At 38.2% G+C, this 14,046-nt stretch overlaps 1 protein-coding gene across 1 annotated transcript; it reads left to right on the top strand.

Annotated features, from left to right (window-relative positions):
* The first annotated feature begins 914 nt into the window (after positions 1-914).
* On the top strand, positions 915-12,523 carry LOC105039460 (linoleate 13S-lipoxygenase 2-1, chloroplastic). The gene is made up of 9 exons (XM_010915612.4): positions 915-1,296; positions 5,624-5,901; positions 7,587-7,827; positions 8,234-8,554; positions 8,863-8,948; positions 9,299-9,409; positions 9,913-10,214; positions 10,555-10,821; positions 11,604-12,523. The coding sequence occupies exons 1-9, from the start codon at positions 957-959 to the stop codon at positions 12,361-12,363; spliced, it is 2,706 nt and encodes a 901-aa protein (XP_010913914.3). The 5' UTR covers positions 915-956; the 3' UTR covers positions 12,364-12,523.
* The last annotated feature ends 1,523 nt before the right edge of the window (positions 12,524-14,046 follow it).

Genomic DNA, 14,046 nt, shown 5'->3' with positions numbered 1-14,046 from the left:
AAATTTGTTAATATTTTTTTTTTGTTATAGCAACATATACAAAAATAATGCATCAATAGAGTAACAATAAATAAAGTATATCTAGCTTTTCACTCCAATATTTAAAAAGGCAATGATATTCATGTTATAAATTTTTTAATTAGCCACAATGCTTCCAAACCATAGCTATCATATTACTCTTTCTGGTATATGTACACTGGGCATGTGTTGCACATGTTCTTCCAATAAAGAGAGGGAACAAAAAAAATCAGCCTGCAGATATTAAATAATATTACATTTTTGTGGAATCTCTATTTTTTTTAAAACAAAACTCTGTTTCTTTGCTGCTTCTTCATGTACGCCTTGCACATGTTCTTCCAATAAAAAGAGAGATTTAGAAAAATCAGTCTCTTGCTATTAGATAATACCACATTTTCATACGTGAAGCCTTCTTTTTTTTTTTTCAAAAACAAAAGAACTCTCTCTTCGCTGCTAGTATTGGGTACGTGTTGGACATGGTCTTCCAACAAAGAGAGACTCAGAAAAACCGGCCTGTCACCATTAAATAATGCTGTATTTTTGTGGAGCCTCTTTTTTCTTTTTTTATTTGGAAAAAAACCCTCTCTCTTCGCTACTAGCATCAACACGTTCTTCCAATAAAGAGAGAGATTCAACAACATTTACCTGTCGCTATTAAATAACACTGCATTTTTGTGGAGCCTTTTTTTTTTTTTTGGGTATGTCTTTTTTTAAAAAAGCTCTCTCTTCGTCCGGTGAGGTTAGCTTAGCATCGTTCGAGTCGTTCACACCTCGAATCAATTTCTCACGTGAGCAGCTCCTTGCAAGCGGCCGGACTTGACCGCAAGCCTTGCAACCTGTCCTATATAACGACTGCCAAAGCCTCGAACACCATTAAAAAAAAAAAAACTCGAACAGCCAGCCTCATCTCACCTTCTTCCCCACCTAATAGATTAAGAATGATGTTGAAGCCTTTGCTCCAATCTCCAAACCAAGCCGCCTCCTCCCTCTTCTTCTCATATAGGTGGTCCTCAAGCCATGGCAGCTCATCGACCAAAACCCGGTCACCATCATCGGTTGGAAAACGAAGGGCTTCGAGGTGTGGCCGGATTTGTTGTGAGATAAGGGAGGCTCGGGTGGCTGTAGCTGGTACCAAGGACGCCCCGGTCCCGGTGAAGGCATTCGTCAACGTGAAGCGCCCCATCGGAGGGATCTTTGCAGAGGGCATTCGTGATAGAATTACTGACATGTTCGGAAAATCCCTCCTCCTCGAGCTCGTCAGCTCCGAGTTAGATCCGAGTAAGTTTTTAATCAAGCATACGTAAGAATTACTCAAAGAACAAGGGGATAAGTTGAATAACTGGCTCGGGGAGTAATTTGAGGCATTCTGCTGCATGGACCTGTTGGACTGCATGCAGTCTTTTCAGTTTTACGTTTTTTCAAGAAAACTCATTCAAGAAGAAGGCATGGGATAACAATAATGGAGCTTTAGATAAGGAACGAGACTACCTGGCAAACTAAGCAAAAAAAATAAAAAAAATAAAAGAAAGAAAAGAAAAGAAAAGAAAACAAAGAAAAAGATACTGTGGATGCCAAAAACTATAGAACCACGAAAAACCAAAAGCTTCATTCATATATCCTTTTGTTTCTAAATCTTTTTTTTTGCCATCTATGATTAGAGATTTTGGAAAAACCATAACGTTTAATTAAAACCCTCCTCTGTGTGTGCACGCGCACGCGCGTGTGACAATAAAAATGTGTTACACTGGCTATTCTAAGGATTCTCTCTTTTTTTCCTCCTTGTTTATTAGATTTAATTTTTGGATTCTGAAGTTAAAGCTTAGGAGGTCAAATTAGTTTGTTGTCATTTAATTATTGTTTTTTTTTTTGGTTGGGTTTTTTTGTGGTTGGGGGACGTGGCTCGTTGACCAAGTTTCCAAGTCTACTTGCTCCTTGAAAAATTAATAAAGAAGGAAGGCATGAAAAGTGACAGAGCGAACTGTACGGCATCTAATTTTGATTAATGTTGTCAGAGGTGGACGTGCTCAATATAAACATGTGCCTTGATTTACCATTTTTCTAGATTTTTTTTTTCTTTTTTGTCTCTTATATATGCTTCAGGAGGATCAATGTCCGTAAAGTTATAATTTGATATATATTTCTGATCCTATAATTTGCCAAACATGACCAGATTTAGGTTATATGGAACAACAGTCACCTCATATCATGATATCATAATGGTTTCAATGATCTCCTATATTCTAGTTTATGCACATAAAGAGATTTTAAATAATGACGATTTTCTTTACCATCATCCTATAATATATAGTTATCATCATATTGTGGTAATAATATGAACGTTATTTACATCTCCGGTGATGTTTAGGTTAAATTAATTTTAAACTCAAATTTCATGCAAGTGAAAAAAATTGCATGCAATCACTTGAGCATGTAAGACCTTATTTCCTCTATCATTGTCCATTACCTTATTTACTTATTTATTTATTTATAACAGCAAATAACCACCTACACACACACGCACACACACCAAGCTTTATTTTGTTCCTCAACAAATTAATCCAATTAAGGTTCAGTTGGACAAGTAATTTCCATCATTGATTTCTGTTGTAACAAGAAATAATTGTAATAGATGGGATTTTGGCATTATCAAATCCTTGCTCTATAATCTGGGCCATTCCGAAGACTTATGCAGAAAAAATACTGTACATATTTACCACTAAAATATAATTATGGAAGGTATGATTATTTTTGGTGAATGAACTTATATCCACTACATAGCCAGAAAAAGATAAAAAATATATATTTGATGACAAAACGCAGGTAAGTGTACCTGCATGCTGGTTCTCCTTTTGTCACATTATTTTAATAAAATTCATAATTAGGTCTTGTGGCATAATTTTTTTTTTGAAAAAATGCTGCTAGTTCAGTCAAAGTGTGATGATTACTTAATCACAAATTTCTTACATAGATCACAAAGTCCACCATGCACTGTTCTCATGCTGTAGTTGAAGATAAGACTTTTACACTATACGGTGGACTTATTTAAGGTCCTACACTGTGGTGGCTTTTCTCGAGTGGATTCACCTTTTCTTGTTCTTTCCTTTTCGTTGATGGGCATTGGTTCATCTTCTAGTCCAACTTGAATTAATTGGGTTCATAAAAGATTCAGCAAACCATTAGATCGAATTCAATAAGTCACATCTAAATTATAACTCAAGAATGATAAACATGCTCAAAGTCTTACTTTGGAGGTCGAAAGTCCCTCTATTGTTTGGCATATTGAAATTTTATGTCTCTGTCCTTAACATTAGTGGACTAAACAAGATGTTTTCTTTTTCCTAAAAAAACCTAAGCCAAGAAAAAGAAAAAAGAACAGAAGAGATGTTTAGGGAACTCTGCAAAGCAGATGGCATATCTTTTAGGGGTGGTAAATGGGTCAGGTCGATCATAAACAGGTCGGATCATAAACGGATCGGATCAGAAAATGGTCAACCCAAACCCAACCTGTTTATTAAACGGGTCAAAAATTCAAATCTGAATCCGATCTATTTATTAAACAGGTAACCCGACCCGATCCGTTTAACCCATTTATTAAATAGGTCAAATTAGGTTAAACGGGTTAAACATATAAAATGGATTAAACAGGTTAAACAGGTCAAGTTAAATGGGTCAGAAACATGTTAAACAAATTTTAAACAGATTAAACAGGTCTTAAATGGGTTAAACAGGTTAAATGGTATTAAATAGATTAAAGAGGTTAAACAGATTAAATGGTTAAATATGTCATAAATAAGTTAAATAGGTTAAACAAGTTAAGTGGGTTATTTGACTCAACTCAATCTAAATATTAAATGAATTAAATGGATCATATATCTAAAATTTATATTCGATTTAATTATTAAATAGATTAAATAGATCGATCTATTTATGATTTAAATTTATTTAATTTAAATTTAAATTTATTTATAATGAATCAAATAGATTCGATCCGGTGATTTTTTTTATTCGATCCGGTGATTTTTTTTTTTCGATCCCGGCACCCACTTGTTTTGATTTAGGTACGGCAAGTTTCCCATCAAGTGGGACCACCGTGCATGCCAGCCAGCTGAGGACCGGACAAGAAGCTCAAATATGCCAAAAGCCTGGAGAAATAATTGGTTGGACCACCAGCTTACGGCGGACCAATTTAAGCACAAAGTAAGATGCGCAACATGGGAAAAAAAATAAAAAAAACAGAGAGAGAAAAAAAAAAAGAAAAGAAATGATATAGATGGTGTGTACGTCCGCTTTGTGGTTGGACTAGCCAATTGCTCGCTTGGGAGATCTAGTCCAACCAATAATTTTCCTTAAAAGAAGGGATTGGTGGCACACGTCAAAACCTCAACTAGGGATCAATAGATTATTATTATTCTATTCTGATTAATCTTTAGATTATTAATTAGCTATCTGTAATTTTTTAAAAGAAAAAAAAAATTATCATGTAGACCACACGACTTTCATGCTCTCTGATTTAATCCAACTAAAATTGCGTGCCGGTAAGTTAGATAACTTCAATCCCAACTATTAGCCCGCCTAATCTTGATCCAAATATTGTCTGAATTGGAGCATCTCTAATTTGGGATTGAAATAGAGAGGTCAAATTCATCTATCATGGCCATCTGTATAGACTTCTCACGATGTATAGGACAATGCGCTGCATAGGCTATGTGGGTTACACAAAAATATAATTGTGTGAATAGCTATGATTAGAGAAAAATGTTGGTTGCATTAGCGGTGGACCGGTCCAACTACAAACCAATATGGAGAACAAGGTGTCTGGCTCCCTTTTCCCTCGTTCTCTTTTTTTTTTTTTGCTAACACAGAAAAAGAAAAAAAGAAGAGGGAAAGGGGAGCCGGGGATCCTCTTTCTCCGTATGAGTTTGTGGTTAAATTGGTCCATTAGCTTAGTAGTGCATTTGATTCAAGTGAAAATGTCTCATAATTAGGACTTGGAACTCTCCTGCTCAACCCTAATGGAGAGGATCAATTCTAAGGGCCAATCCGTTCTTGAAAGCAGGGACTTACGGCTAATATGGATAAAGAACTAACCTCCATGCACTTCATCTTAGAAAAGCATAGGCAACCCAATTGGGCTTGAACACACTTGATTAGACCCAGCTACTGTTATCTGGTGCCTTAACACACTATCTGATTGATTCAATAAAGAATTCAACAAGACACATAAGAGGCTTGATAAGATATGGACCCAAACCCATTCTTCAGAAAAAAAAAAGGAAAGGAAAACAAAAAGGAAGAGGAAGAAGAAGGGAAAGAAATAAAGGTGTGGACCAAGCTCAAACCTCAATTTGGCACCCAATCTATTATGTAATATTTTAAATTGATATATATTCATTGATTAGAGATATGCAGAAAGATTGGAAAAGGTTTATTATCCATAACCCAAACCAATGTTCTTTAATACATATATATATATATATAGAATCTGCTCCACAAATCCTAGAACCATTTATATATATATATATATATATATTGAGGGTGATCTTCAGAAGAAACTAATCCTAGCTTAAGACTAATAACATTTATTGATGTACATTTACTTATACAGAAACGGGAATAGAGAAGAAGACAGTAGCGGACTATGCTCACAAGATAAGCCAGGATGAGGATGAGGAAAAGAATGAAATCACGTACCAAGGCAACTTCACCCTCCCTGTCAATTTTGGCGATATTGGTGCTATTTTCGTGACCAATGAGCATCACAAGGAGATGTATCTCAAAGATATTGTCCTCATAATTGATGATCAGACTTGTACTATAGATTGCCAATCTTGGGTGCACTCCAAGTACGATAATCCTGAGAAAAGAATCTTTTTCACCAGTAAGGTAACTCTCTCTCTCTCTCTCTCTTTCATAGATAATTACTATAACAAGTATATTTATCAAATAATTAGGGATATAAAATAGGATTCACCATAAGTAATGAAAAATTGATATTATAATCTTAAAGTAATAGCAAAAATGAGCGATAGTTGTAAAGAGCTAGCATTTAGTTATTGTAATGGTCAATGCATGAATAGCTACCACCATTTTTAGGTCCTATTATACATTTGGATATAATAGAGGTGTTCTTGAAATAGATTTAGGCCACATTTGATAAAATTTTTGGAGTATGAAAAAGTATTTTCTTATCCTCCAAAAGCATTTTTACATGGCACAATAATTTTTGGTAAAAAATTAGAAAGTTATTTTATCTTTATCAATGACTTTAATAGAAAATTGAAGTACTTTTTGGCTAATGTCGAAAGTTATTTTAATTTCAATAAAATTTTTTCAATGATCAAAATGTCCATCAATAAATTTTATAATTACATCTTATATCATATCTCATCATATTATTATATTATGAATATAATATAATATAATATAATAATAAATTTTATTTTGATATACTATAAATATATAATATAATCTATTATAGTATTATTATATTATAATCTATTATTAGATTAGATTATAATCCATTATATTATACTACATTATAATTATAATAAAATTATAATATTATATTCCATTATATGATATAATAATATTTTAAATATCATAATATTTATACTATAAACATATAATATAATCTATTACAATATAATTATATTATCAATCTAATATAACAATATTTTAACAATAATATAATATTATTATATTATAATAATATAATATATCATTATATTATATTACATTATAAATATAATAAAATTATAATATAATATTAGAATATTATATTATATGAAAATAATATTATATGATATAATAATATTTTAAAAATCATAATATTTATACTATAAACATATAATATAACTATTATAATATTATTATATTTTAATAATATAATATAATACAGTATATTATATTATAATGTGTTATTGGATTAGATTATAATCCATTATATTATATTATATTATATATTACATTATAAATATATATAATAATAATATTATATTATATTATTTTAATGTATATTAATGTATAGTATTATATTATATTATATTTCACTACATAATAGTATGTAATATCTTTCTAAAAATACTTTATTACTTTAGTTACCAAACGTACGTTAAAATTTCAAATCATTTCATAAATATGGTTATCAAACAGCAAATAGATTTTTAAAAAAACTTTATTTCCAAAAATTCTATTTTTTTCAAATTCTACTCCAAAAGCTCCAAAAATTCTATTGCCGACAGCAATCTCAAACGGTCTTATTTATTCATAACATTTGGCTTAGCTTTCTATTGTTGTTACAAATCAGAAATCCACCTTTTAATTTGATTGGGTTTATATATATATATATATATATATATATATATATATATGCGCGTGCGCATGAAGATGACCAACATTGCACCAAAAATTATCATGTAACAAGCAACATAACGTGAAGCTCTATTTTGTTATGCTATTCAATTAATGCACTTGCTCTTTAGGTCTAAACTTTAGTAATTGTATTTTATTAATACAAGGAAGCATGTCAAGTCTTTCTAACACACTTTCGTTTGTTCCATGTGGAGCAGTCCTACTTGCCATCCCAGACCCCAAATGGTCTTCGGAGGCTAAGAAAGAACGAACTGGAGAACCTGCGGGGGGATGGAACAGGGGAGCGCAAGAGCTTCGAGAGGATCTACGACTATGACGTATATAACGATCTCGGCAACCCGGACAATAGCGATGACTTGGCAAGGCCGGTCCTCGGCGGTAACAAAAAATTCCCATATCCTAGGCGTTGTCGGACCGGACGTCCGAGGAGCAAGAAAGGTACCCAAAATATTGAACCCAATCCTAATTGCCAATCGCTGAGGCTCTGGAGATTGTGAGCGAATCTAGTCAGTCAATGCGTCCCTTGACTCCCAAAAGGCAAAACCAAAATAACGCTAACCATGCCACAATAATGACAAATATGTTCGAGAATATGCGATGTTGCAACACAGTTCCATGATCTAGCCAAGTACAAGCAAAGCAGATATAAGATTAATTAGGTTATATGCTAACAACACAGCTCCATCTTTCTGGATGATCGTACGTTTCAGTACTGTGACATGACCTTTTTTTTTTTTTTTTTAACTCTCAAAAAGAATGATGACGTTATGATGATATACGTAATCTTTTGGATGTTAATATGTATTCACTAAACTTACATGGGAGCATATGCTTGCACTTGCAGACCCTCTTTCAGAATCATGGAGTGGGAATAATTACATCCCCAGGGACGAGGCTTTCTCAGAGGTGAAGCAGGCGACATTCACAATCAACCTCGCGCGATCGGTAATCCGCTCTCTTCTACCTTCAATTGATACAGCAGTCATTGATCCGAAGCTGGGCTTTCCCTACTTCACCTCCATTGATGCGCTGTACAACGAGGGCATGAGGTTTCCAAAGAAGGAGGGACTCGCCTACTTCCTCACCCTCGTACCGAGGCTAGTCAAGACAATTGCTGAGGGCACTGAACAAGTCTTACTCTTTGAGACCCCAGAAATGATTGACAGTAAATTTCTTCTCCTCCCTTGGCATTACATAACGGAGACAAGAAATTTCATGCATTACTACTATGGATACCAAAACATGTTTCCTATATATATATCAACTAGCAATATTCCAGCAATCAAATGAGAGGAGGAACTATGCGTGAGAAATTGTGATTAAGTAACAAGAATCATAATAATTAAGTGTCAATTAAAATGATCAGGATTGGCTCTTCGAATCTTTATTTGAAGAGTCAGAACCCGTATGACACGCTTGTTGGCTTCTATATACTTTTTATATATTGCACTAACTTGGCGGCCTTAATTGCAGGGGACAAGTTCGCATGGTTTAGAGATGAAGAGTTCGCTCGGCAAACTTTGGCAGGCCTAAATCCCTACAGCATTCAACTGGTTACGGTATGCTCTGCTTCAAAGATTTCACCCATACGAGATCTAGCTGAAAAGAATCGAACTCAATTCACAAATATAGTAATGTATCCAAATCACTGATCACATGCCACCCGTTTGGGTCAGCAGACCTGCTGGGTCACAAGTGACGATGTCAATTGGCCTTCAATCTACCTATTTAGAAATCTTGATCAATATTGCTGACCTGACAACATAACTTAATGTCAGAGCAATGCTAAATTGTACATGTGCCTTGGCTACTTTATGGTCATGCATAGCGAAGTTAGTATGTAGTTTGAGCTATCTTATTTATTTATAAGCCACGAGGTGATTTAGCTTGCTTCTCTGACATTGTGCAGGAATTTCCAATAGTGAGCAAACTTGATCCTGCTGTTTATGGTCCACCAGAGTCAGCGATCACTAAAGAACTAATTGAACGGGAAATAAAAGGAGTCATGACGCTTGAAGAGGTAAAATTTATACACATATATACGTATGTATATAAACATATACATATACATACTTCTATAGTATGTTTCTATGTGCATAGAGCAATGCTATTGTAACTCAGAAAAATCATGCAGAAAAGTCATGACTGAGGTGCCTTCCACCAATCATTTTGCTTCATTTAATGGCACACTTCTCAATGCCAATTAAAATGAATCAATGGTAATGCACCATGCCAGTCAAGTGACTTTTTTAGTTGAAGCATTTTCCACAGGTATATGCGATGCCACCTTCTTAAATCTAATCATCCACAATCGCAGCGTGTCTATTGCCATTAGTATCTACATTGTTGGTTTTTATAATGACCATTGTCATTATTTATCTCCAGCAAAGTCGAGTCCATGCAAGAATGACATTTTTTCCCTTCCCCATCAATACCTTTTTTCTCTGAATGGCATGCTTAATTAGCCGAACCAAACTTATTATTGGTCTTTTCTTTTTTTTTTTTTTTTTGGTTTTCTTTCAGGCAATCCGACACAAGAGATTGTTCATGCTAGACTACCACGACCTTCTGCTACCTTACGTGCACAAGGTCAGAGAGCTAGAGGGGACCACGTTGTATGGATCCCGAACACTCTTCTTCCTCACGTTGGAGGGTACGTTGAGGCCTCTTGCTATCGAGCTCACCCGACCAAAATCCCCCACCAAGCCCCAGTGGAAGCAAGTCTTCACTCCCTGCTGGGATGCCACCGGAGCCTGGCTGTGGAAGCTTGCGAAAGCACACGTATTGGCCCACGACGCAGGCTATCACCAGCTCGTCATCCACTGGTAAGATTATTTAGGACCCCAGCCTCGCCTCCCTCCCTGTGAATTGTAATCCAAAAATTTGAAGGATTAAGTACGGCCACGGTAGCAACATCACAGTATACCACCACAGAGTGGTGATACTAACTAAATAAATGAGATCGGCACCAAGCTAAGTTCTTAGAGGTAAAGGATTCAGTTTCAAGTAGCATTGGGGCCAAGAGAGCTCGGTAACCGACAGATCTCTACGACCAAACTTCCTAATGACTTTGCAAATGATCAAGTGCTAGAGCACCTGTAAACTGTTTTTGTACGCAACTACCGTCCAAATGACTGAGCCATTCTCTTCTCTGTGACTCGACAGGTTACGAACCCACTGCTGCACCGAACCATACATAATTGCAGCAAACCGGCAACTCAGTGCGATGCACCCAATATATCGGTTGCTGCAGCCCCATTTCAGATACACAATGGAGATCAACGCAAACGCACGCGAGTCACTCATCAACGCAGGCGGTGTCATCGAGACAACATTCTCTCCTAGCAAATATTCCACCGAGTTAAGCTCAGTTGCCTATGACCAGCTATGGCGATTCGATATGGAGGCCTTGCCTGCCGATCTGATCCGGAGGTAAACCACGCCAGCAACTCATAAACCACTGGCTTTTGTATATATAAAATCTCCATATAGATACCCAGGACTATCTGATAGTTGGACGTAACACGACCCCTAAGTGAGTCAACTCAGGCTTTGAGTGGAACGATAAGTTGAACAACAGCTACTTGGGCCCAAAGGTTTTAAAGTTGAACCACAGGTCACGAGGGATGGGCCAGAGCTAATACAAAAGGGAACTAGTGTGGAATGAGTTTACATAGAGGGGTCCTATGGTGACTGATCTCGACCTTTCTCCCCAAAAAATCTAATGATATTTTTCAACCAGCATCCTCTGTGATGTGTGAAAGTACGATGCATCCCTGGATATCAAAAAAAATGGATGGCCATCGAACAACACCACACCGTATATAATATGTCACGTGCCCATGAATTGTTTTGTTTGATGGGCACCCTCTCCTGATGGCGCCATCTATGGCTATCCAGCACTTAGGCGGTACCACACGCGCGCACTTATCCATGATATGTTTTGATGTTTGTCCTATAAAAAACTAATAAAATACTATCAGCTAATTGATTGGCACCTTACTCCTTGGGCACCTGCCATTTGTGTGAATTATAGAACTTCATGCTCCTCTTAAAACTGTTTGTTTGATTGTACTAAATTGCCGAGCTAGAAGTCCAAAAAACTAAAACTATTAAATTTTACTTCAATTTCGGTTAGAATAAAAAACTAAAAACTATATATATATATGGCTTAAGCAATGGTAAGCTTTATCTGAGTTTTTCTTAATTATCAGGGGACTGGCGGTGGAGGATCCGACAGCAGAGTTCGGATTAAGGCTCACGATAGAAGACTATCCTTTCGCCAACGATGGCCTTCTGGTATGGTCAGCAATCAAGCAATGGGTTACAGACTACGTAAACTTCTACTACCCAGAAGCAAGCCTGGTAAAGAATGACAGCGAGCTCCAAGAATGGTGGACCGATGTCCGAACCAAAGGCCATGGCGACAAGAAGGACGAGCCATGGTGGCCGGTGCTTAACACCCCCGATGACTTGATCCAAGTCGTGACCACCATCATCTGGGTTGCCTCCGGCCACCACGCCGCGGTCAATTTCGGGCAGTACCACTACGCTGGCTACTTCCCCAACCGCCCCAGCATCGTCCGCAAGAACATGCCGGTGGAGGACAAGAACGAGACCGACTTTGCCAAGTTCTTGCACAAGCCCGAGTTCGCCCTTCTCGGCTCCTTGCCCTCACAAATTCAAGCCGCGAAGGTGATTGCGGTGCTCGACGTGCTCTCCAGCCATTCGCCGGACGAGGAGTACTTGGGTGGGGAGCCGGAGCTAGCATGGAAAGACGAGCCCAAGATCAATGCTGCGTTCGAGAGGTTTAGAGGAAGGATGGAGGAAATCGTAGGGATCATCGATGGACGGAATGCCGATACCAAGCTTAGGAACAGATGTGGTGCCGGCATTGTCCCATATGAGCTCCTCAAGCCCTTCTCCAAACCCGGGGTGACGGGAATGGGCATTCCGAACAGTATATCTATTTGAGATAAAACTGGAATATGTAAGGAATTAACTTCTCTTCAATAAAACACAGGTGGCTTTATGCCTCCTCCTCTATCAAAAAAGAGATAACAAACTGCAGGAAGGAACTTCCTTTCATTTCATTAGTTTCTGCTTATAAAACATGCATATTTTTCATCGATCACATCGACTGTCTATGGATTAACTGAGCTGAAAGTAATAAATCCAGCTTAAGCTATCCATGTATACGCCTTGAGCCTTGCAGAAAGCCATTCAGCAAACTCATTGAGTCTCCATGGATATACGGTATTAATTAATTGTTCTTCCTCGAGAGAAAAATCCTTGGGAATGTTCTTCATAAGACACAGCCGGTCATAAGCAACCATCGCACATCTTTGCTTAAAAGATTACTTTTCCTCATCGTGCAGGCCACAGTGTTACCTGGCCTGGCCTCATTTTTAAATATGGTAATTCTAGAAAGTTAATTTACTCTTCTTAACTTGAAGACAGTAAGAGTCCAACTTTGACCATCTTGATGTTCTCCGTAAGATTAAAACACATACTAGAACCTGTGTTTTCTGCCATCATGCGGCTGATACTCTCAACCATCTTTTTGCCAACCGTCCATACGCTGGATTTATTTGGAAGTCAATATGCTTGTTGATGTTCTTCATGAGAATAAGACAGTACTTCACGGCTCCTTGCTACTAAAACATGGCTGGTTGCGTTTTCTACCGGCATGCAATTTGTTGGGATATACCGATCGATCTCTCTCACACTGACTCACCGTCGGACCCATTCGATCGGCGTCCGACTCTACCGACCGCACCGACCGACGACTGCCGACACCGTCCGATCGAATATATGTCGGTCGGACAGACCCTCTCCATTCTCGACTGGCCGAACTACGGAGCCCGATATCCGATTCCCGCAATGCCCCCGACTGATCATCGGAGGGTCCCTGGGCTTTCACTTGACATTCCACAACCAAATGCCGACGTACAGTCGGTCGGCTCCCCCGAATGCCATGCGATCGCTGTGTGCTGCCGTTCTGACAAAGGCATGCGGTACAGCTGCCCTGGGATATTGTCCTGCCAAGGACATAGATTAATCCCAGTGATGTGATAAGCCCACGGCGACTTGATAGTCTGCGATAACTCTGACAGCCTCCGACGATTTGACAACTCCCCCCATTGTCTGCACCATTAATGACGGTGCCATGCCGCGCTCTACTATAAAACGGAGAAGGCAACAGTGCTGGAGGAGGTTCCTTCGAAACCCTTGGGCCTAGCTCTCTCTCTCTCTCTCGCTGAGCTCCTTGATTCTTTTCTACTGTTGCCTAGTCTCCTCTCTGACTTGACCATCGGAGGGTCCCCACTGGAGTCACCTTCGGTTAGTGCGGACTTCTTTTGCAGGCGCTCGTTCCCGGCGACCAGGCGACGAGGGGATTGGCCGCAACAGGTTTGGCGCACCAGGAAGGGGGGTGACGGTCGGATTACGACCCCCACAGAACTCGAAACACCCTTTCGAAATGACAAGAATCAGGGCTCAGCGATCGAGGGCCATCGATCGACGAGGCATTCTTTCCGTCGGAAAGAGGCCTCTCCTCCATCCTCCATGGCGGAACCTAGTTCTCCGCATCCAGTGGTGACCACGGAGGCGCAGATCGCGGCGATCGTGCGGCAGATGACCGTGTTGACGGACGCG

This window comes from Elaeis guineensis, chromosome 1 (genome assembly GCF_000442705.2).
Source record: "Elaeis guineensis isolate ETL-2024a chromosome 1, EG11, whole genome shotgun sequence".
NCBI lineage: Eukaryota > Viridiplantae > Streptophyta > Magnoliopsida > Arecales > Arecaceae > Elaeis > Elaeis guineensis.
Note: the sequence above shows the minus strand (reverse complement) of the source record. Positions and strands in the feature narration are given on the sequence as shown.